Raw genomic sequence first — 25,355 nt, 5'->3', positions numbered from 1 at the left:
CAAAAATCCCACAATACTAATAATAATAGCTAATACTTAGTGTTTATGCAAGGAATTGTAAGGGATTTAAATGAATTTACTAAATGTTCAAAACAACCCTACGAAACAGATGCTATTATCCCCCTTTTGACAGATAAGGAAAATGAATCACAGGGGAACTTGCAAAAGGTCACTCAGCCGGTAAACAGCAGAGCTGTGATTCATATCTAGGTACTGTGGCTCCATATTTAACCCTTAAATATGATGCTGTTACATTGCCTCTGTGGTGAAGGAAAGTTGATGCATCCCTGGTGCAGCAGGAATGTGACCGAAAGAATGTGGACTCAAGAGCGCTCCAACCTAGAGACTCTTTGGCTAAAGCTATCTAATTCTGACAGCACAGAAACAAGGAATAAAAGAGAAAAGAAAGAAAAAGAAAATGCCATGTACATGAGAAAAGAAGATCCAAACATGCTAAAAGACAAAAGACTTACATATTATGTTAAGAGATTACTTCCCAGGGAAATATGTATAGAAACTAGTTAATTCTGAGTTGGAAAAGAAAACCTTGAGTCTTTCTTTATCATTAACACAAGTATCTTAGGACAGCTTAGACTGGAAATGTGATTGTAAACTCTAGCTTTGTTAAATCTCAGGATTACCGCAGAATTTTATTTCAAATTATTTTTATAAATAAACATATCATAATGTTTTCTCATATATAAAATTTAAAAGGATAAGAACCACAGAAAGGCTGTGTACTACAAAAAAAGCACATTCCATACAGAGTCAAGAAAAGTTATTGGGCCTTCGTTTTCTCACCTAAAAGTCTGATTTCCTGCTTGTTCTTACAAAAACTACAGATACACACAGGATAGATTAGAGTTAGAGTAGTTTGAACTATTTGAATTATTTAAATTCAGTAGTTAGCACTATTTTTAAGTCTTTAGAAATGGAAGAATTTTTATGGAAAGAAGTCTGTCCAGATATTTTCAGTGATATATTAAAATATAGTTTCAGGGCCAGGGATTTAGCTCAGTGGTTCTGCCACCTGCCTCGCAAGCGCAAGGTCCCAAGTTCGATCCCCAGTACCAAAAAAAAAATATATATATATATATATATATATATATATATATATAGTTTCATAGGTCATTTGTTTTAGATAATGATATTTTAAATTAATCAAAGTTTTATCAGTTTATGCATTTGATCATAAAATGATAGTTGAGAAGCAGTACAGAAAATTAGAAATGGAAGTAGGATTGTTTCTGATCTTTCAAATAACTTTATAGTCATCATCTGGCAGTGATAACCATGTAATTTCCTGCAATTATTAAATGTATGTTGCTTTTTTCTGAGATAGCATTGAGTGAGAGTTCTGAAAGAATTACAAGTTTGAGCCAATATGATTAAATGGTATGGAATAATGTAACCATAGGATGAAATACTGCCAGCCACTAAAAGTGATTTTATGGTAGAATAATTGGAAAATATTCACAAGTAAGGAAAAATTTGTAAAATATTATGTAAGTCTGGAATGTTATATATACTAAAATATTAGCAATTGTGGTTATTCTTATGAAGTTTAAGAGCAGAGATTTTTTTTGTAGCTCTGGATTTTAAAAAGAACATGCATTATTTCTGTAATGAAGGACAAAGAAAACTAGGGGTGGGTAAATTAGAGTATGTATACCTATGTGGCAATGGACAGTGGCGTCTTTGCTAGCACCTTGGGTGATATTTCTTTGTTTCTACTTTTTATTTTTCAAATGTGAGATAGATGCAAAGAGTCCACCAAAAATATATATACACACTTCAGCAGTTTGCTGTACTAATAAATGTCTAGAAGCTAATGGCCACCACTTTGAGCACCTCTTGTGATTGTAGAGGCCAAAGGTAACTTGTATTAATCTCATGATGTCTCAATAAATTTAGTATTAAAATATTTATACAGATTTTTCTTTTCCTGATGTACACTTTTTTGGTGGTCTCTTTCTCTTGCTCTCTTTGTGTGTGTGTGTGTGTGTGTGTGTATCTTTTTATTATTAAACCTAGTAAGCTTTGCTTGCTTTGCATTTTTAAAAAACTGTCATACTTTTTAAAATTAATATACATTAATAGTGAACTACAGAAATAAAGAATAGTAAAGATAAATTTTAAATCATTCATAATTGTACTGTACCTTAAACAGTCTTTTTAGGAATAATATTTAGAATTTATTTAGTCTGTAATCACATGAATTGGATTCGAATCCTAGCTGTTACTTAATAGTTCTGTAACCTTGGACAAGTGTCTTAACCACTTCATCTCTTTGTTATCTCATCCATACAATGAATACCTGTATCATGAGAGGGCTAAATGTATTATGCATGTAAAGTGCATAAAATTTCCTGGTACATAGTACTCCATAGATTTGAACTCTTATTGTGCTCTACTGTACAAATGTGTACTATGCCTTCTAAAATTAACATTACATAAAATTCGTCCCACTGTATTATATTTTTGTTATATTTAATGAACTATGATAAATATAATTAACTATGGTATTTCATCATGTAAATACCATAATTTACTTAACCATTCTCCTTTCATTGGACATTTTCAGTGTCACGAAACTAAAGCTTCCATCTGGTAGTTTCAGAAAAGAAAAAAAATTAAATCATGTTTTATTTCTTTTTCTTCAGCACTGGGGATTGAACAGGAGGCTTTTGCACTGAGTCATATCCCAAGCCCTTTACTTTTTATTTTAGATCTCACTAGGTTGTTAAATTTCCCAGGCTGGGCTGGAATTTACAATCCTCCTGCCTCAGCCTCCCAGAGTGCTGGGATTACAGGCATGTGCCACAACACCCACCTTAATTATGTTTTAAATTGAGGAATAATAAACATTTAATATTTGACTCTTACTCTTAACAGTAGGCACTACAGTACTAATTCATTTTTATAATTTTTTATTTTATTAGTACATGTTTGCAATTCATGCAGTTACAATCATTTTGGGGAGTGGTTACATGTACATATTACAGCTTCTTTTTCTTTTTAATCCCCTTCCTATTCCCTCCCCCAGTTCCCCTATCCCCTACCCCTTTTTTGTACTTGTTGATATTATTTGTCTTAGCTCATGTATTGGCACAGTGTTTACAGAAATTGAGATTATTAGGGTCCTGTACATGGCACATCTTTATTCCTCTGATTTCCTCTTCCCCTCTTCCTCACCCCTTGCTGTGTTCCCTTGGACCACTTCCCTATTAAAAGCGATTCATTCCTTTGTCCCCTTCTATCCATCCTTTATCATTTTCTTTGTTTGAACTTTGCATCACTCAAATGAGAGATACTTATGGTATTTAAGCTTGTGTGTGATGTATTTTACTCAACACTGTATTTTCCAACAAATGTCTCAAATGTGTCTTTCTTCAAGTAGTACTCCATTATGGATAGATACCACATTTTCTTTTTGGAATTATCTGTTAATGGATATACAGGCTGCTTACAGGATTTAGCTATTATGAATTGTGCCCCTCAGCAGCCCCATTTTCTCCTCTGCCATATGGGCCACCTCTGTATCACTCAATCCAACTTTTTTCTCCTGCCATTTCCCTCATGGTTCCCATATACTCTCCTTTAACTTCTGTTCCTCTCCAAGCCACTGAACTCCAGACTCCAGACACTGTCCTGGAGAAGCTGAGTCACTGGAACTCACTGCTGTGCCATTTTGTCCCTGCAGTACTAATTCTTAACCAGAACCACCCATCTGTAAGAAGGAATCAGTTCATGGACTTGATTCTATGATCCTGGTTGCAAACTGAGTTGGATGAGAACCAAATCAAATTCAATGGTTAGATTCAATGTTGACCTTATGGGGAAATTTGATTCCGTTCTCATCCAGTTTGGTTCATGACCAGAATCAACTGAGTTCGTGAACCAAGGAACCTTTCTATGTGAGAATGTGTTACTGCAAATTTGAATTAGAGTTAAAGACTAAAACAAAAATCAACATGCTGTGTTGAATTTTATATGGAAAAAATGCTTGAATAGGATAACATTGTTTTTATCTCAGATGTTTATTTTAAAATCTAAATGAAACTTTATTTTCCACAGATGGTTGGTAAAGGCTTTTTCCTAGTTCAGACAAAGGAAGTGTCCATGAAAGCTGAGGATGCAAAAAGGGTTTTTCGGGAAAAAGCACCTGACTTCCTTCCCCTTCTAAACAAAGGTAACTTCTGGATGATTGATATACTTCTGTGGTTATTTTCTTGACATTCTGATTTGATTTATTCTTACTTTAACATTTCTCTTACTTTTTCTTCTCATTTGTTCTGTTTTTCCTATTACTGTTTAGAAATGTCAAAATTTCTACATAACTGACTAGAAGTCCTACATAACTGACTAGAAATTGGGCATTAGGTTTTTCCTTGTTCTGTGTTAGTATTTAAAGGTCACATGTTTTATTTTTAGTTATTATTATTGTTGTGCTTTATACTGTAATGAGTTAACATTTTATACTCCCTGCCTGGAGTTGCAGAGGACTTGATAAAGATGTGCTTTGACCATACTGAGAAAGAAATAAGAAATATAAATAAAGTGATATACTACTTTATGTATTTCATATGATTGGTTAACTTCCCATGTAGAATTAGAATTTCCCCAATGAGTTTCACCAATAAGTTTCAGATACTGGATATATGTCTGCATCTCAGAGAGGAACTGGAGTTTGTTGTACTGTCCGCCTATCTGTATGTGACGGTATACGGACTCTAGAGGGCAGAGTACTGTTTGCCGGCTCAGAGTGGAGGTGTTGTTTGCTCAAGGCTAAATTTTAATTTAAAAAATCCAAAACTTTATACTTTCAACAGCTCTCAGAAATGGAATCAGGTAATAAGTGTAATGGACATCTTAATGTATGAGGGTTAGAAATGAACACATGAGTAGGTCTAAATTAATGATTTATATACTTGTGTGATGTTATTGAAGTAGCATCATAATATTACTGCAACCCAAATAATAGTATCTGCATTTAAGTAACAGTGTTCCACATGCAAGTAGTATAATGTTCTACTACTGCAAAACCTAGAACTAAAACAGAGCTTATCGGAATTTCAGGAAATAAACATCATAAAAACAGGTCTTAAAAGCCAAAGAAAGGACAAGAAAAAAAGAGAGAAAAATTGAAGGAAAAAATGGAAACAAGCTTTTGTACATAAGGCAGGGGGTAATGGGAAAAAAAAGAAGCAGCAATATATATCATGTACTGGTACAAATTCCCTATGACGAATGTTATCATATCTAGGATGCACCAATAAAGGTTTTGACAAAAAAACAAAGCCAGAAATACCCATAGGAAGTACCCAAAGATTGATGAAGTCATGTCAGAAAGTCACAAGAGCCAACTTGATGGAGTTTTCACCAGACAAATTTGGGCACAATTTGACCATCACAAAGAATGATGGAAACTGGAGGGTGTAGCTCAGTGGTAGAACACTTGCCTAGCATGTGCAAGGCCCTGAGTTTAATACCCAGCACCAAAGAGAGAGAGAGGGAGAAACAGAGACAGAGACAGAAGAAAGAAGAGGAGGAGGAGGAGAAAGGGTAGGGGAAGGGAGAGGAGAGGGAGGATAAAAAGGAGAAAAATAAAGGTACTAATTTAACAACAGAAATCCATGCCTCCATGGTGATAAAGGAGAGGAGAAAATAAAGGAACACTCCTCTGCTGTTTACAGAATATTGTGAACTAATAAATGTGTACGAAATGATAGACTTTGGAAATCACTATTTTTCAACCTCAATGTAATAATCATCTCACACAAAAATTATCAGTAGATGCTAAAACTATTGAGGGAGAAGTTACTAAGAAGTAAGATATTTATACATTCTAATCCAGAGAGGAAACATATCTTTACAGCAGTGATTTTGTGATAACTCTGTTAACACAGTGATCAAACTTATTGTCAGTGATGAGTAGCCTGATATTGTTTCTTCTGATGAGCTGCAATGAGAACTACACCACATCACTTGTGAAGTATTATTGCTAAAAGTATTTCACTATAGTCTAATTGAACCAGAACTTAAATCCTAGCTTATAGGAAGGAAAGGAAATACGCTAAATGACACCATGAGGAGACAATGAGCTAAATCCAAAATAGAAGACATTCAGTAAGACAACTAGCTAGATTTCTTCAGACACTGTTGGAAAACAGAAGAGATGGGGAACTCTTCTGGATTAAAAGAATCTGAAGAGAAATAACAGCTGGATGCAATGAGTGAACTTTGATTGGATTTTGGATTGAGATGAGGTGGGCTGTAAAGCTATAAATGGCATTTTGGGGACAAACTGAGGAAGTATGAAAATGATAGGGAATTATTCTTATTTCCTGAGGTATGATAATGATATTGTAGTTATATAGGAGATGCGTGCTGAGTGTCATGTCAACAAAATAAAAAATAGCACGTGTGTGTACATGGTGTATATCATGCAATAAAGCAAATGTGACCACATTTTGAGTTGGTAGGTTTAGATGAAGGGCAAAGAGATGTTCATGCTGCTCTTTCAACTCTCCTATAATATGTGAACTTTTTCAAAATAAAAACTTGAAGAAAATTTAAAAACTGCTCAATTATGCATTGTGGAAGAGTAAGCAAACTGCCAAGCAGGAGTTGAATGGACTGGATCCTTCTTTAAAAATGGCTATTGATCATCCTAAGACAAGGTTTCTCAACTTTGACACTACTGATGTTTTAGGCAGATAATGTTATGAATGATTATCCTGTGCCTTACTGGATGCTTAGCAGCATTTTTGGTCTCTGTCTCCTAGATGCCAGTTGCTCTAGTTATTGCAACTGAAATTGTTTTTCAGACATTGCAAAATGTCCCCTATGGGGCAAAATTGCTCCTAGTTGAGAACTACTGTTCTAAGGGTACACTTACTCTTTTGAAAATTCACTATATAAGTATATACCTACTTTGCTGCCACCTCAAAGTGTCTAAATTTTCCTCTTCAGTTAAAGTAGTCATAATTATTTTTTAGTTCATATAGCTATTTGACTGCTTAATAAAAGAATTTCCTGTTTTCCATTTTGAGAAATTTCCAAATCTAATCCTCAGAACCATCTAGGGCGCTTTTAAAAATGTAAATTACCAGCCAGGTATGGTGGCACACACCTGTACTCTCAGCTACCCAGGAGGCTGAGGTGGAAGGATCACAAGTTTGAGCCTAGCCTAGGCTCTATATATGTGTTTGTGTATGTAATTAATATCCAACTCACACACCCCACCTCAAAAAGAATGATTCAAAAGAACCTGAGATATGTCCATAAAATCTACATTTTAATAGTTTCCCAGATGATTCTGAAGATTAGATGGCTTAATTTGGTTTAGAAGGCCATTCGTTAATTTATTCAACAAAATAGTAGATGAAGTCTGAGAAGTAGCTGAGATAGAGTCAGATAATGTAGGGTCTTGTAGGATACTATAGAGACTGAGCATTCTGGTCTGAATAAGATGAGAAGCTTCTGGACATTTTTTTTGTCTTTTAAATGAACTTTTCTATTGGAATAATTTGTTTTATAGAAAAAATGCAAAAATAGTACAGAGAGTTTATGTATATTCTTTATTCAGCTTCCCCTGGTTTTTTTTTGTTTTTTTTTTTTTTTTGGTACCGGGGATCGATCTCAGGTCCTTGCACTTGCATAGCAGGCAGTGAAACCACTGAGCTAAATCCCTGGCCCTGCTTCCCCTAATGTTAATACAACCATGGTACATTTGTCAAAACTAAGAAATTTACAGTGGTAAAAATGCCATTAACTCAAACTATAGACTTCATTCAAACTTTACCAGTTTATCCACTTATATCCTTTTTTTACTGTAATCTAAGATCCCACATTGCTTTTAGTTGCTGTGTCTCCTTAATCTCCTCCAATCTGTGATAATTCCTCAGTCTTTCCCTGGTTTTCATAACCTGAAACTTTTAAACAGTTTTGGTCATCTATTTTGAAGAGAGTCTCTCAATTTGGATAGGTCTGCTGTTTTTTTCTAGTTAGACTAGAGATACAGGTTTGGGAAAAAGGTGGAGTACCCTTCTGTTCATATCACATCATGGGACCCATGATATCAACATGGAGTGTTATCTGCCAGGTTTTTCTTTTATAAAGTTTCCGTGTTTTCTCTTTCCATACTGTTTTTTAGAAGCGAGGCACTGAGACTAGCCCACACTCAAGGATAGAAGCATTAAGCTCCACCTCCTAGAGAAAGGAATGTCCACATATATTATTTGGAATTCTTTTAAGAGTATTGGCCCTTCTTCTCTATTTATTTATTTAATCTTTTATTTCTATGACTATTGACTCATGGATGTGTATTTTATTATTTGGGTTATAATGCAATACTATCACATTGTTCCAGTTTTAGTCATTTGGGAGCTCTTTGGGGTTGGTTTCTCTGTCCCTTTGACATATGTCCATCCTTTTGATTTTTAAACACTTCCCTTTATGGCTCTACAAGATGTTCCACGTTCATCCTGTATTTTCTAGAACTAATATCAAATATTTGGCCTAGAACTAATATCAACCACTTCTCCAAGGAGCCCTGGTTCTTTTTTTTAGAAAAAGAAATCATGAGTTAACATTGATATTTGAAATTGAAAATGTAAGACTACAGATTTTCTTTTATAAAGCTAGCTATGTTTTGTTACAAAATGTGCAGGAGGTCTTCTCTGCTAAGACATTTCTAACCTTGCCAATCCAATATTTTTAATGGAAAATTTTAAACATGAAAAGACAGAATAGTACAGATAGTCCTTGTTTAATGACTTACCTGTTTAATGACTATTTGGACTTACAACCCACTGCTCAGACTTCCAATCCATCTTTTTTTTTGTACAGCTCTGTACATCTTGTTTATATAGCCTCAATGTCTTTTTTGGTATATGTCTTAGTTACTTTTCTCTCCTTGCTGAGAGAAAATACCTGACACCCAAAGTTAAAGGGAGAAAGGTTTATTTGGCTCACAGTTTGTAGAGGTTTCAGCCCATAATTGGCTGGCTCCAAGGCAGGTGGCATGGCAGACAGGCATCACAGAGGAGAAACAGTTTGTGGTGGCCAGAAGGTACCAAAGCAAGCAAGGGACAAGACAAGCCTCTTTCTGTCCCTTATGTTGTATCCAGGCTACTGAGATTAAAGGGTTCCAAACCAAACAGTGGACTGATTTTGTAATCACACACCCTTAATTCTAGCACCCTTAATCCTAGCATTGCACCATGAATCACTCACACACTCTAGATTCAGTCACCTCTGAAAAAGCCCCACCTAGGGCCACGGATTTAGCTCAGTGGCACCGAGGCTGCGTTACAAGCACAAAGTCCTGAGTTCGATCCCCAGTACCAAAAAAAAAAGCCCCACCTATGACTGCATGAGGCTTTGGGGGGACATCTAGACACAAGCCATAAAAGTATAGTATGTCTTATTTATATAGTACTATAATTTTTGCTGATTGTACTGTACAGTACAGTAGTTTTATATTGTTATGTTACAGTATTGCATTTAAGAGTTATGCAAATAAAGGCAAAGTTATCATGCTCGGGTTTCCTTTGACCATTTCTTTGTCCCAAATACCATAATGTACATACTATATACAAAACCTCATTTAGCGACCAATTCATTTAACTACCTAGTCGCAGGAACAGAACTAGGTTCAATGAGGAATGTCTGTATAACAAACCCCTATATCTGTCATCCAGCTTTAACAAGTACTAACTGTGTTAATCAGCTTTCTGTACTGTAACAAAACACCTGAGGTGACCAATTTAATAAAAAGGGAAGGTTTATTTTTGGCTCACAGTTTTAGAGATTTCAATCTATGACTGATTAGACCCATTGTTTGGCAGCACAGTACACAATAGTGAGGGCACATGGCAGAAGAAGCCCATTCACCACGTGGCCAGAAAAAAAAGGAGAGAAAAGAGACCTAGGTCCCCACAATCCCCTTTGAGAGCAGCCCCCAGTGACTTAAGACCTCCCCCTAAGAGCTGCCTCTTAATGTTTCCACCAACTCCCATGGGCTAAGGACCAAGCCTTTAACACATGGGCCTTTGGGGGACATTTAAAATCCAAATGATAGACCAACTTACCACCAATATATGACTTTTTAAAAAAATTTGTTCATTTATATTTATAATAGTTGAAAATTTTGGTTCCTTATAATATTGATTGAGCTTATAATACGTATGTAAATGGTTTCAGAATAATAGCAAATTTTAATAGTACAAATGAGATTACTATAATTTTAAGATTTCCTTCAATCTTTTTGTCCTTAGACTGTATTCCACTGAGGGTGCACAGTCAAAATATTGGCTCTTGAGTTTGGTTGGAATAATTCTTTTCTCTGTGTGGTCATGTGATGAACTTGATATACAGTTAGACTCATTTGATTCAGTTTGTTTTTAATTTTTAGGAACTGCTTTTGCTTTTGTTCCATATTTAATTTTGATTTTTTTTGAGGCATTGGCATGATACCCAATGTCAAAATTACATTTAAAAATGTACATTCAGAGAAGCTTCACTTCCATCTATCCTTATCTCTTTCACCTGGACCCTCTTTTCTCTAACAGGTAAACATTTTTCTTAGGTTTTCTTCCCTCGATGTTTATCTTTTTTACATTAGAGTCAATCTTTCTAAATACAGTAAAACCTTGGTTTGTAAGAATAATTCATTCTGCTTATAATCCAAAGCACTTGTATATCAAAGGAGACAGACAGACCAGTTGTGATCATGTGACATTCCACAGACCAAGTTACTTGCAATCTAAGACTGGACTGTAGATCCAAGTGTGGGAATATTGCCAATCAGCCTAGGGTTCTTTTGCTGGATTCAAGAATCGGCAAGGTACAGCTCCGCTAGCAATCTTGATGTCACCAGGTAATGCTGGATGGCAACACTTGACACAGCCAGCTGCTGGTCACTGCCATTGCCAGCTGTCACAGTCTGATGCCAGCTTATGCTGGACACCATAGGTCACTGTCTGATGCCTGCTTGTGCTGGACACTGTAGGTCAATTCTACCAGATGGTGTGTCTCTGCTGCTGGTCTTTGTTGGCTGCTGGTTTCTGGAGTTCTTTGATGTTTATTCATCTCTCTTTGGAAGATAAAAGTCTTAAGTAGATTTATAGGAATTTTGGAGCCCCTGCTACCTGAGAAATAAATCACAAACAGGTTTACAGGAACACTAAAGGGAGTCTTTATTGTAACAGGGCCTGGGCTGCAGAACAGAGAGACTAGTACACAGGAGGGAGACCTAGACTAAAAGGAAGAATGCCTGGGAAGTGCTACTATTGTAACAACTTGCAGGCCTAATTCAATAAGGGTGAAGGCTGAAACCAGGGAATCTTCTGGAAGCTTGCTGTGAATGTTGGGTATGCAAATAAGGGCCTGAGATCCCTCCCTTCCCGATCTAGCCACTCCAGGGTGCCTCTCCTTCTCAAAAACGCAACAGTATCTTCAGAAGGGGCCAGAGTGGGGGAGGGGCACCTTTCTGCCTGGCCCCTCCAGCCTGCAGGGCACTTCCCTTCTGTCCCTGGCGCGTAGGCTCTCTAACAATCTTTTCCTATATGCCACCCTTTAGAATTGTTCCCCTTGCAATTAGTTCATCTCTAGCTCCATTTAATGCCCTCTGATTATTACCTGCCCCTTCCATAGAGCTTGCCAAGAGCAAGAAAGCATTCCCACTTACCAGTACCTATCATAATCTATACCCTGTGCTGCTGAAAAACTCGTATTTTAATTTTTTCTCTGTGTCTAACTGCATAACATAGTTGTCTGCTGTATATTCTGCCTTTTCTGTATTTGTTGTCTGTATTAAATCACAAACCTTTGGTTATTTAGGTGCCCAACGTAGTACGATCTTTTTCTCATTCTTGTGTAACACCTTGTGGCATACAACTACATTCAACTTATTTCATGTTCATTCACCTTAGTACTCTACTTCATTATTCTATGTTGTTTTGTATCTGTTTAATGAATTTGCCTTTTTTCCAAGAAATTTGTAGTTCCTTGAAGCTCAGGACTTCTCCATCACTATCTGAAATAAAAAGGTAGTCCATTAGGAAATAGTGATAGTTGAATACATACTAACTCAATTAAAGGGCATATTTTGCTTTTCTAATTTATGACCATGCTTGCCAACTATTTGACACTAATAGTGCCAATGCTGCATTTCAATCCAAGTTTACCAAAGATTAAATCATGAATCTTGACCTCAAAATTTAAGTTACAGTGGGTTTTAAAAGTATTCAAATTAATTTATGGGAAAGGAGGCACAAATCCCTCTATTTATAGGATTTAAACACTTAAAACTTCATTATCATTTCTATAATTTAGCTTGAAGACACACTCAAGGAAAATACTTTCAGGTGGGCTTTACTTTTGTGCTTGGCCTCAATTCCTATTTGGCTTAGCTCCACTGTTGGTGGCCCAGAACTTGGCTGGTAAGTAGGAGAGTTGGAAGCAAATCTGGCTGCCTGGCAAGACCTACTTATGTTGATTTGGACTGCTTTTGATCTTATTTGCTATTTTGTCAGCTATTCTTTGTGCTGGTAAATGAGTGGAGATTCTCGGATTTTTATGGAAGAATAAAGCATAGAAAAACCAGACTATTTAGAACACTATTTAAAAAATGTGTCACTAGTCCTATAATAACTCTAAAGCTACTTTTCATGGGATGAGACTCTATGTTAATTTGTTTCATGATTAGTGTAGGAAGAAGCAGCTGTGGTAATGTGTCCCATCTGTCTACTTCCTGCTTCCTTTTTTCTCACCCCCAAAGAAGATGCTGAAGATTTTTCAGGGGAAAATACAAAGATTAATTTTTAGAATATATTTGTACTCATACTCAGAAAACACTTTTTGGGTTTACTTATAGGTCCTGTGATTGCCTTGGAATTTAATGCAGATGGTGCTGTAGAAGAATGTCAACTTATTATAAACAAGATATTCAATGGAACCAAGGTACAAGATGTTATTGACTATATCCCAGTCTGACCTTTCATTTCCTTTTCCTTACAACCAAATAGTACTTTTATCCCTCTTTTAATCCAACACATTGTGATTTTTAGAACCTATCTTAAATAACTGGGTACTAAGCTTTGGTTTTTCTTTGCTAAACTAAAGCGTCAATTGCTTAAAATAATAAGAAAATAAGAATTTACCTTCAATAAAACAAGTATTTTAAAGTCAAAAGTCATAGTGTCTCTTCAAGCCCTTGAATTTTTAAAAATAGTGATATGTTGTAAAATATTTTATTCCTAAGATTATATTCTTTAGGAAAATCCTATTGCCTGGAGTTCATTTTTATTTGTTTCAGTAATTTATCACCAAACATTAAATCTGAGGTAGATCTTGAAATGATTACATGTAGGTATTTTCTAAATATGTTGTTGAAGTTACTATATCTAAGAATTTCAGATTTAAATAGCTTAATATAACATAAAAAAGAATTAAATGAATAAATATATAATTGACTATTTTTAATAAATAACAGGAAATTTTTTGTTTTGTCCTTTTGATTTGTTTTGAATTTGCGAAATTTAAAGTATATGTATCTTCCATCTCATTTTATCATCACAGTAGTACTAAGGAAAAGGGAAATAGAAAAAGGAACTGAGAGATGAAATGGTTATATGATTCAGAGTTTTTAGAGCTGAATTGTTACGATGTTATCTAATTTAACTTTCTCACTTTACAAGTGTGGAAACTGAGTCCAGGGAAGTTTACTAAACTGCCAGCATCATGCAGCTAGTTTATGATAAAGCGAGAATAAAACCCATGTCTCCTCTATTTCTCTGGCTGACATTTGTAGAAGCCACTCTTGAAGGAGTTCTATTGACGAGTTTCTTTCAGTGATGTTCAGAAAATAGTTCATATAAAATTAGTAATATATGCTGGGAGTGGTGACATATACCTGTAGTCTTGACTACTTGTGAGGCAGAGGCAGGAGGATCACTTGAGCTTAGAAGTTCAACACCAGCCTGGGCAACATAGTGAGACCTTATTTCAGTGAAAGGGGGTATAGCTAAGTGGTAGAGCACTTGCCTGCCATGAGCTAGACCCTGGGTTCAATCCCAAGCACTGCAAAAATAAATAAATAACATAAAATAAAATTAGTAATATATCTTTAGCAGCTTTGAAAAGCATATTAAATTTTGCTTCTCAGCCTACTGAGATTTTTATTAGAAAATAAAAGAAACTAAGAGTTCTTTAAATAAATCTTACTCAGTAGCTTTTGTAATATTGAATGTTGTACATACATTAAACAGTAAAATTCCATGTGTCATAAAATACAACAGAAGTGTTATGAAAGCAAAGACAATTATATCACAAGTGATTTTAAAAGAGCTTAATTTACATTATAGCTATTGAAGCCATACTGCACTGATTCTATGGAAAAATCTGTGAATTAAATAAATGATGTACTTGAATTTCATTTAAATAAGCTTGTGACTTTATTTTGTGGTGATGTGGCCATTGGCATTTTGAGGTCACAGTACTTATTTTTTATTTATTTTACATTTAATATAGATGTTTGTATCAGAAAGCAAGGAGACAGCATCTGGAGATGTAGACAGCTTCTACAATTTTGCTGACATACAGATGGGAATATGAAGTGCAAATGTGGAACCAAGGATTTGGTATTAAGCCCTTTCCAACTTTTGTGTACAGAGTTTGATAATATGCTTTTGTGTATTTGCAGTGATTTTTACTAATGCTAAAATTGTTAAATGTTATTTTTAATAACTCATTGACTACTGCAACTATCAAAATAGCTCAATTAAATAGTTTTAATCTGCTTAAAAACTATTTAGCCCACTTCAGTAAGCTTGTAGTTTTCTTTCTTTGCTTATAATACCCTGATTAGAAAATAAAGTGACTACCAGTTCATGATTTCAATCCTAATTAAATATACTTTCAAATCTCTAATAATTTAAATTTTCCAACTTTCCTCAGTGCTCTATATTTGTGTGAGAATACATTTCACTGCTTATTTTATCTTTTTAAATTTAGAGGGATTTGTTACTATTTGATCAGTTAGAATGAACACATGCACATTTTTTCATGTATACATATTTAGTTAAATAACTGCCTCTTGGGCCGGGGATTTAGCTTAGTGGTTCTACCGTCTGCCTCGCAAGTGCAAGATCCTGAGTTCAGTGCCTTGTACCAAAAAAAAATAAAAATAAAAATAAAATAACTGCCTCCTAGTTGCATTAAATAGCTAACAAGATTTTGTACATGAGTTGACATACTACTTTTTAAATTGAATTTTTTAAAGAAATAAGTGGTACATGAGTGTAGTCCTAGCCAATCAAAAGGCTGAGGCAGGAAGATCACTTGAGCCCAGGACTTTGAGGCCTGCTGGGCAACAAAACTAAAACAAAAAAAAAAAAAAAGAAAAGAAATAGGCATTTGATAACTAGCTTTGCAAATAAGTCTAATAACTTATGTTGGTATAGCATTGTGAGGCTTCCTCATAAGTAGTATGACCATTTGAATAAATCGCACATTGTGTTTTTTTTTTTTTAAATACAACTGTTAGATGTCTCTTCTGCTTCTGGTAAGAGAAGGTATATGCAATAGTAAAACTGTAGAAGCCTAACTACCAGCAGATTTTTTTAAAGGTGATTACTGTTTGATCAGCCATCTCCTGAGCTATCAAGAGATTTGGAACAAAACTTTGTGACTTTGAAATAGGCATGATGATAAGCCATGCAGATTATTGAAAAGCTTGATACATTTATCAAGTAATGTAAATATGATAGAATTATTTTGGTTGCTTTCAAAGCATTATTTCTCAAATCCACCTGATCATAGTAATTTGCCAGGAGGCAGGCAGGGTAGAAGTATTTGTTAAAAAATCCACATTCTTGGGCTGGGGATTTAGCTTAATGGCATGGCACCTGCCTCGCAAGCATAAGGTCCTGAGTTCGATCCCCTGTACCAGAAAAAAAATCCACATTCTTGGACCCAATCCTCAGATGCACAGATTCAATTTTTAGGTAAAACTCTTTCAAGGGCTATGTTATAATCAGTTCAAAGGGTGTTGATAGGTTGATCATGTGTGAAGGTGCTGAACCAGCCATCCACAAAACATACAGCAGCTAATAGGAAAACAGCTTTCATAAGCCTATTTTATTTATTTTTCTAGTACAGGGAATCAAACCTAGGGCCTCACACATGCTAGGTAAGTGCTCTACCACTGAGCTACATGCCCAGCCCCATAAGCCTATTTTTAAAGGGTCTATTTTAAAATCTGAAATTTAATTCTATTTTGATAAAACTAAGACCAAAAATGGCCCCTTGTAAAAATTATTTTTACGATTGTTACTAAAAATACATTTTCATGTCTACAATGTTTTTGGATGTTTTCAGGTTAACTACTACATTGAATTGCATGTTACTATGCAGAAATAATACATTAGAAAACTCTTCACTTTAAATTAGTAATATTGAGCACCCACACTGTGCCTAGCTCTGTGCTAACCATTAGCACTGTACCATTAGATTTCTTTCTTTTTTTTTTTTCCCTCAGTACGGGGATCAAACTTAGGACCTTGCGCTTGTGAGGCAGGCACGGCACAACTGAGCTAAATCCCTGGCACCATATTATTTATTTTACCAGATCATCATACTCTGAAAAGTCAATATGATTTCATAAGGTGCAAATAAAAATTCATGACAGGTTTAATGTAACTATGATCATAATTTATAAATAATCTTCGCAAATAATGGTCAGAGTGCATTAACTTTTTATCTTAGTGAAGCTACACTAAATATATTCCTTCCTATCATGATTATATTATTAAACATAATTATTCATATTTAAAATAATCAGTTCTTTTTTGTTTTTGAAAACTTAAATCCAATGTCATGGAAAGATATAGATTGAGTTCTTTATTTCCAATGGTATTTTAGCAAACTCAGGAATATAATAATAAGGGAGATGTTGATTTAAGATTTTCCACTAAATTTAGTATTTGTTAACCAAAGCCTAAAACTTTTTACTGTTCAATTACATAAGAGATTTTAATGTTTAATTTCTCTTTTTCCTTTTTTTTGTTTTTTTTGGTGGTGTTGGGGGTTGAACCAAGGGCCTCATGCATGCTAGGCAAGCACTTTACCACTGAGCTACATCCCCAGCCTAATTTGTCTTTAAGGAGAGTCATTTGGCTTCTGAATGTTTGAAAAGATTTTTTAAAATAATGATAGTTTTTATACTTCTAAACTTTGGTAGTAATAAAAATTACTATATTTCATTTCTGAAATAGGTTTTGAATTCATAAAAAATTATTGGCAATGAAAATTTAGTAACTGTATTAAGTTATACATATTTAAACATCATATTAGTTTCTTTTGCATTAATAAGTGCTGCTGGTTTTGTTTTGTTTCTGTATATGTGCAGCTTTTATATGCAATTTACCTAGTGTTTATAAAATGTGATTTTTAATAAATGTTAAAATGAAAATGGCTTAACACTCATTTTTGAAGAGCACTTCTATAACATACATGTGCCAAATTTTTTAATGTTAAAAGCAAAATAAAATTTTCTAATCTATGTTGTATGTTAAAGAGAAATGAACTGTGTGCTGTGTGTGTGTGTTTGTGTCTCTCTGTATGTGTATACACAAGGCACTCTGAAAAAAACGCAAAGGAAGTAGAAAACCTGTTTTAATCTAAGGAATGTCCAATATAATGCTTCCTTTGTTAAAAGGAATCATATTATATTACAACTTAATACTAAGATTGGGCATCTTCATTTCGATATTCTAAAAAAAAAGAATTGTGTTATACTTCCTTTCAGGTTTATACAAATGTACCTTATTTTTAAGTTGCTACCAAATTTACTAGCCTTTTGTATTCAACTTCTCACTCTCCTAGACCATAAATCAGAAGTATTAAAATTACAGATTGGTCAGTTTTTAAATAACATTATTTATATTTCTACTTATAAAGGTTCTACACATACATCTACAGCATTTGGAGCACTGGAAAAAACAGAAATTGCAAGACAGTGATTAAATTCTTATTGGGTAATTCTTGGTGTTTAAAATTTGTTTTGCTCATTTATAAGGGATATTTGTAACTGTTCTCTATAGAAAGAGAATGTATTGTAATTACAATATGATTACTTCTTCAAAACCCATTCTAGAAAATACTTTAAAAGTTTTAACACTCAAAAAACCAAACTTCATGTAAATTATACTGATATGCTATAGTCTGGATCTGGAATGTCCCCCAAAGCCTGTGTGTTAAAAGTCATAGTTGCCAGAGGGGAAGGGGAAGTAGGAGAGGTAGGGGAAAGGAAAGAAGGGAATGGAATTAATATGAGAAAATGAAAAAATAGAAACAAATTCTTTGTAAATAGAGAGGGATAGAGGGGTTGAAGGGAGGGCAGGGGAATGGGGAAAAATATAAGAACCAAGATAGATTACGTAAAGGTACAAATTTCCAATGATGAATGTCATTATATTGTATACCTAAAAAAAAGGCACGGTTGCCAGCTTGTGGTGCTATTGGGAGGTGGTGGAACTTTCAGCTGGTGAGGAAGTAGTAGAAGGAAGTTAGGTCATTGGGGATGTGCCCTTCAAGGGGATATGGGGATCCTGGTCCCTTCCCCCTCTCCTGGCCACCATGAGGTGAGCAGCTTGCTCCACCATGCACCTGCCCCCCATGATGTACTTCCTCATCAGAGGCTTAAAAGCAACAGGCCATTTGACCATGAACTGAAACCTAGAGCCAAAATAAACCTTTCTTCTTTAAAAGTTGATTTATCTCAGGTACTATATTTGTTATAGCAACCAAAACCTAGGTAACAGAAAATGAAAACTTTTTTTTTGTAAAAACGGAGTCACTGTTAACTTGTTTTTCGTTTTGGGTAGATTGAAGGTTTTGTTGGAGGTGGAAGTAAGCCTTTATAATACTTTGTCTCTTTCCATATATGACATTTTGGTGTTTAATGGCAAGCTTCAGCAAGATGCTCAGAAATGGTGATTTCTTCCTTTCCTGTTGATTCAGTGCTTTCCTGGTGAGGGCTGGCTCTCATCTATAAACAGCATAGGTGATAGCCCTCAGAATTCTCAATTTGGCTCTGATCCTCCCTCTGGAGCCTGTCTTCACTGCTTCAATTTCATCTGGTCCACTTGTAATTGGACTAATGAGTATTAACTTGCAAATTGTGTGACAAGTAATTAACCGATATTTGTAGTGTCTTGAAAATGAAAAGTACTTTATAAATGTTAAGTATTGTGCTGTGCAAAGTGAGTATGATATTCTTTTAAAGTAGTGCAGCCATGGGCTGGGGATTTAGCTCAGTGGTGCCACCACCGGCCTTGCAAGCACAAGGTCCTGAGTTCGATCCCTGATACCAAAAAAAAAGTAGTTCAGCCGTGAAGCCACACACCTGGCTATGAATAGGCAGCTAAATAGGAAAAAATAGGTTTAAGAGGCTGTTAAGGTTTAAGTGCTCTTTGCTTAGTGACTTATGTACTTTTGACAAATGTAGGTCAGTTTGTTAGTCTCATTAATAGAGCATTTTTACACTGTTTCACCTTAACTTCTAACCAAATCTTATAGTAAGTGATTTTACAATTTATCTCATTAGAGTCATTGAGTTTCAGGGCTGTGAAGGGTTTTTTTGTTTTGTTTTTTGAGACAGGGTCTCACTATGTAGTTTATGCTGGCCTTGAATTCACTGTGTAGCCCAAGCTGGCCTCAAACTCATGGCGATATTCTTCCTACCTCAGCCTCCCAAGTGTTGTGATTACAGGTGTGCCATCCACCTGGCTCAATCCCTAGTTTTGTAGATGAGAAAGAAATTGAAAGTTAGAAAGTTTAGATGGCCTGTCCAGCTATACTGAATTACAAAATAGGCCTCTTCACTTTTCCCTGAGATTATGAGGAGAACAAGACTCAGCTCATCTGACTCCAACTTTATGAAGCCTTTTCTAATACTCACAGATAGAAAGGCCCTGCTTGAGGCTCATACAGTACTCCATATAGATTTCTTTTCACCGGTACCGGGGATTGAACTCAGGACCTTGCACTTGTGAGGCAGGTGCAGCGCTACTGAGCTAAACCCCGGCCCTTTTTTTTTTTTTTGGTACCAGGGATTGAACTCATGTCCTTGTGCTTGCAAGGCAGGTGGCAGAACCACTGAGCTAAATCCCCAGCCCAGATTTCCAAGTACTTGTGACATTTTATTCCAATTCTTTATCCGTGCCTTTCTTGCTACTCAAAGTATGATCTGTGGACCAGCAGCATCAGTTTCACCCAAAAGCTGGTTTAATATCGAGCCCCTCTCCAGATCTGTTGAATAAGCATCTACTAATACATATTCGGGAATAATCAGAGGAGTAACATGAACATTAAAGTTTGATGGGCTGGGGATTTAGCTTAGTGGTGCCACCACGTACCTCGCAAGCACAAGGTCCTCAGTTTGATCCCCAGCACCAAAAAAAAAAAAAAAAGTTTGAGAAGCTTGTGATGAACTATTACAATCAAACTCTAGAATCAAGAGTTAGAAATATTTATATTCCTAGAGTAGCTGAGAGTCCAGTAATGTGATTTATGTTTTAACAGATGTTTTTTATCGAATGAGTTACAATTTTTTTATCGAATGAGTCACAGTTTCATTCTACTAGATCAGACTTTAATCTTTTGTGTAATTCCTCCCTTCGTGTATTTCTTGATTGCTTCTGGAATAAAAATATTCTATAATATTAAACTACTTTTTTGATTTGTTTTGTGTTGAAGTAGTAACTATGGTCTCTGCCCACTGAGGATCCTAGGAAGCATTAAGAACATCGGTGATGTTCACTGGAAACAGATACAGTTGACCCTCGCGTTATGACTGACCTGACATATGAACAACTTGGCTTATGACAGGAATTTTAGTTTTAACTTACAACCAAAGTCTTGAGTTATGACCTGAATGCTGGCCACTTGTGCTTCCAGATGGTCTCACATACAGATTTAAACCTTAAAGAGCCCTGGGAGGAACATTATAACATCCTTTCCTGTGTGGGGTTGACTGAGAAATGCTGGGCCAATGTCTCTCTAAGGACACTGAGATCTGCCTGGAAGAAAGTGTGGCCTAAAATTATACAGGAGAGACACTTAGAAGGCTGTGTAGAGGAGCCTGACCAACTTGAGTTACAACCACCCCTCAGGAAAGAATTGAGTTCATAAGTCAGGGGTCCACTGTAAGAGCACAAAAGTTTCTGAGTTAAATTTTCATCTAATGTGTTCTTCTATTCTTGTTTTATTCAACTGGGAAACATTACATAAAGCCAGAGTGGTGATTTGTTAATCACCACTGGGGCTGCGTTAAAATGAAATCACAGCAGGTTATGGTGGAACACACCTACAATAGCACTCTGAAAGGCTGAGGCAGGAAGATCAAAAGTTTGAGCCTAGCTTGCGCAACTTAGTGAGACCTTGTCTCAAAATAAAAAAGGCAGGAAATGTAGCTTAGTGTGAAAGCCCTAGGTTCAACCCCAGTAACCCTAGAACAAAACAAAACAAAGCAACCATACAGCTACTTGCTTTGGACTTATAGGAGAATCATTTGGGCCCCCCTCAAATCTGTTACCTCTTTATCTTTTGACATCTTCCCACTTCAAGTGTTTACAGGGATAAGCTTAGGCATCATCAATAAAACATGCCAGATTTTCTAGGAAAATATTCAGTGTGGCTCCAACTTTTGGGAAGAATATGATACCAATAGCTTTTCTTTCTTTCCTGAAACAAATGTAAAATTTGAAAGAAAAATAAAATACTAAATTCATATTTTACTTTTAGCAGTTTTTCTTTGTTTCTTCAGTATAAACACATTCATGTCTTCATATGAGATTTAATTATAATTTCTTATTCAGAAAATATTTATTTCAATTTAGTCAATGGTAGCAGTAGACCAGAATTTGAGGAGCATATGACCACCCTCTTTTACTGCTTTAAAGATAGCATAACACAGAAAAAAATATGTGCACAAATGTGGTGCTTAGATTTGAAGAGTCAGACATTTCTGATTTGAGCCTGGACCTAGATACTTGAGATTAAAAAAATGCTGACCTCCTTTACACATCTTTGGTCAGGAATATCGTAAATCCTGTGGTATTAACATGTATTTGTAGAGCAAATAAAGGGTCGAAGTTTATGGCAATGGTGTAGATAGGCAGGGCAGCATTTGAGTCTACATGGTACTGTTCATACTGAATCTGACAGCACTACATATCAGTGACGTTCTGATTTTTGTTTTTAAGTTTAAAGAAAAATATAAACCAAGGGCACAGTAGATGCTCAGAATGTTACAGTGACCTTATAAAACTCTGAGTGTTAATTTTTAAATAGCAAAACAACCCACAATTTCTACTCTCAACACATTTTAAGTATACAATACTGTGAGTACATTTTTATGAGTAAATGTTGCATTTAACCCCCATACATGTGAAGAGGTATCTTCCACTTTATCTGAGGGGCCAGAAATCATTCAAGTGGAGTTGGGTTTGGGTTTTTTAATCCTATTAAGATATAGCAGCTACTTCTATGTCTAGCTCTGTGTTAAGCATTTTACATATGAAAATCTCTGGGCAACCCTGGGAGAGAGGTACACTACTATTCTTCTTTTTATGATTGAGGAAATTGAAGCTTTGAGAAGTTAGCTACCTTCCCTATGGCCAAACAGATGTTAAGCACAGATCTGTAGATCCAAAGCCAGAGAGAGCGGTTTAGCTCCAAAACACCTGCTCTTAATAATAACACTCTACTTGCTCAGCAGCACCAATAATAAAAGTAATAGCAACTGTTCATTAAGCACCTACTATAATAGCCAGGGACTGTGTTAAGTATTCTGCAAACATTAAGTCATTTAATCTTCACATCAAATGTATGAAGACTGCATTATGGATCCCATTTTGCCAGGTGAAGAAACTGAAACTTAGGTCAAGGACCTCCTTTGTTCAGTGTCATATTTGAAACTGGAAAGTGGGGATTTATTAAGGGATGATGAGATCAATATGGCTTAAAATGTATTTGACTGAGATACAGTAAAACCTGAATCTTGTCCCATTACCAGGGGGTTTCAGAGAGATCTATGCCAGAGTATAAACAAAGTGACCCTTTATCATTGGCGAGGGTGTTGGCCTCAAACTCCAGTTTGGGAGGAGTGAGGCTCATGATAGCAATTGTCTTATGCTAGATTGCTGTGAGGCCCCCAAACCCACACTCTAGGCTTGGCTCTTTCTCCACTGATAAGACAAAGCCTTTCCTATGAATACCTGCAGGGGAAAAAAATGGAAAGAAAGTGTGTCTTGATGCCTGGAAGCGTCTACTCCTAGGCATAGCTGACACAAAGGGAAGGTTCAGCGAAAGGGTGCTTCCAGACAGAAGGCAGAGACAACCACTTAGCTTTTTCTCCTCTGAAAATTACACCTTCTGTGACTGTGGTTCAACCTAGTGCCAGGGAGTCCTCTCAATCCAGTTTAACACTCTTTCTGAGTGGAGAGGTGGGGGAGAAGAGGGGAAAAGAAATCCTGAGCTGCCTTTCCAAGAAGACCAGTATAACTAGAGCAGGTAAGTATGTGAGCTGGTGTCTAAACCAATGTCTGAACTCTTAACCTCAAGAGAGGAATGCATTGAAATGACTTGGGGGTATTTTTCACAATATATATGACCCTCTAGGCAGTTAGCATAAACATGTTGACTGTACAAAGGATTAAAGGTGAAAGAGCAAAGATGGACAGAAAAACAACATTCAAGTAAGTTAATGAATGTCATCATATTGTATACCTAAAATGTACCAATAAACGTAATGAAAAAAATAGCAAAATATAAAGATCTATCTTTTCACACTGAGGAGAAATCTTACTATTAAGTTATAAAACCACCAAGATCTGATCTGAAAGTGTACTCATTATGCTCCTTTATGTGTAAGAAATGGGAGATAAGTGTGTGTGTGTGTGTGTGTGTGTGTGAGAGAGAGAGAGAGAGAGAGAGAGAGAGAGAGAGAGAGAGATACTTAATTTTATTTTTTATTTACTTATTTTTTTTGGTACCAGGGATTGAACTCAGGACTTGCACTTGCAAGGCAGGTGCGGTGCCACTGAGCTAAATCCCCGGCCCATGATACTTAATTTTACATGAGAAGCCACTGAAAGGACAAATAGGAAACTAATACAAATTACCTATAGAAGGCAAGAAGAAATTAGGGTGATGGAGTCAGAAGTGAAAATGAAAAAATGAAAAAAAGGAGGAAAGAAAGAAGTGAAAATGAGACTTCTAAATGTAAACCTTTTATAGTTTTGACTTTTGAACTTTATAAATATATTATCTATTTTTAAATAAAAATTGAGGATAAAAAAGAAAGTGATAGAAAAAAAGAAAAAGTAACAGCAGATAGGAAAAAAAAAAAGCTTGAAATACTTTTCCAAAGGTTAGTTGGGTGATTTTTTTTCTTCTGATGGAATTTAAGGAAAGGAAAAAGACCAATGCTCAAAGATGGCGGGAAAGAGATAACCTTTCACTTCATACCACAGATTGGACCTGCAGCCCGGAGAGGAAGATGTTTCCTTAGTGATCAAGTGAATTTTAAAAGAACTGCAGCTTGATTAAGGGATGGGGAGTGAATAGTTAGATATCAGATATCAAGTCAGCTGGCACAACTTTTTCTTGTGGTACTGAGGATTGAACGTAGGGTCTCAGGCATCACCCGTAAACTACATCCTGGGCCCTTTTTATTTTTTTATTTTTTTTGAGACAGGGTCTCACTAAATTGCCCTGGCTGACCTTAAACTTGTGATCCTCCTGCCTCAGCCTCCCAGGTAGCCGGGATTACAGGTCAGAACCACTGCATACAGCCTGGCTGGCTCACTTTTTATTGCTACTTATTTGCAACACTCCTTTTTACCTCATAAGAATGCTATCAGTGTCAATGCCACTTATTCTTCAGAAAAGTGCTTCTAAATTTTGTCAAGGTCTCTAGTTTTTTTTTTCAATCATATTTTGAAGGTCCCTAGATTTTCTTTTGAATCACACTTTGCTTCCTGTAGCATTTTTTTACTAATAATCATGCTCTTGTTCTTTAAAATGTCTCCCCACATGGGTTCATGTGACATTGAATCAAATTTATGATTTCACTAAATCCTGCTTCTTCAGCCAGGCGCTGTGCTAGTCTCTACTTTTCCCATTTCTTTCAGACTTAGTCTCTCACTACCTTCTCATTTGTGTGTGTGTGTGTTACTGAGAATTAAATCCAGGTGAACCCAGGGCCTTTGCACTGAACTATACCTCCAGCCCTTGTTTTACTTTTTCTTTTGAGAGAGGGTCTTGTTAATTCACTAAATTGC

The 25,355-nt window shown here is 35.8% G+C and overlaps 1 protein-coding gene and 1 long non-coding RNA gene across 4 annotated transcripts in view; one reads left to right on the top strand and one right to left on the bottom strand.

Annotated features, from left to right (window-relative positions):
* The window catches only part of Rp2 (RP2 activator of ARL3 GTPase), a 36,295-nt gene extending 15,801 nt beyond the window's left edge, over positions 1–20,494 (top strand). For both annotated transcript variants that reach the window (XM_087189970.1, XM_004871557.4), the window contains 4 exons: positions 4,078–4,192; positions 12,884–12,969; positions 14,539–14,648; positions 17,968–20,494. In XM_087189970.1, the coding sequence (XP_087046096.1) occupies positions 4,078–4,192; positions 12,884–12,969; positions 14,539–14,622 (285 nt within the window). In that variant the 3' untranslated portion in view covers positions 14,623–14,648; positions 17,968–20,494. The remainder of the gene's footprint in view (positions 1–4,077; positions 4,193–12,883; positions 12,970–14,538; positions 14,649–17,967) is intronic.
* The window catches only part of LOC110347057 (uncharacterized), a 45,655-nt gene continuing 24,487 nt past the window's right edge, over positions 4,188–25,355 (bottom strand). Inside the window, exons 3-5 of one of the 2 annotated variants that reach the window (XR_015442455.1) lie at positions 21,605–21,753; positions 11,834–12,043; positions 4,188–11,156 (exon numbers count right to left, since the gene is read on the bottom strand). This is a non-coding gene — a long non-coding RNA (uncharacterized LOC110347057). Of the gene's footprint in view, positions 12,044–21,604; positions 21,754–25,355 lie in introns of both variants that reach the window. The other variant, XR_002391415.2, reaches the window with a different exon arrangement.

Source organism: Heterocephalus glaber, unplaced genomic scaffold (genome assembly GCF_053883595.1).
Source record: "Heterocephalus glaber isolate CG9 unplaced genomic scaffold, H.glaber_assembly_v1.0 deba00001547, whole genome shotgun sequence".
NCBI classification, from domain to species: domain Eukaryota; kingdom Metazoa; phylum Chordata; class Mammalia; order Rodentia; family Bathyergidae; genus Heterocephalus; species Heterocephalus glaber.
Note: the sequence above shows the minus strand (reverse complement) of the source record. Positions and strands in the feature narration are given on the sequence as shown.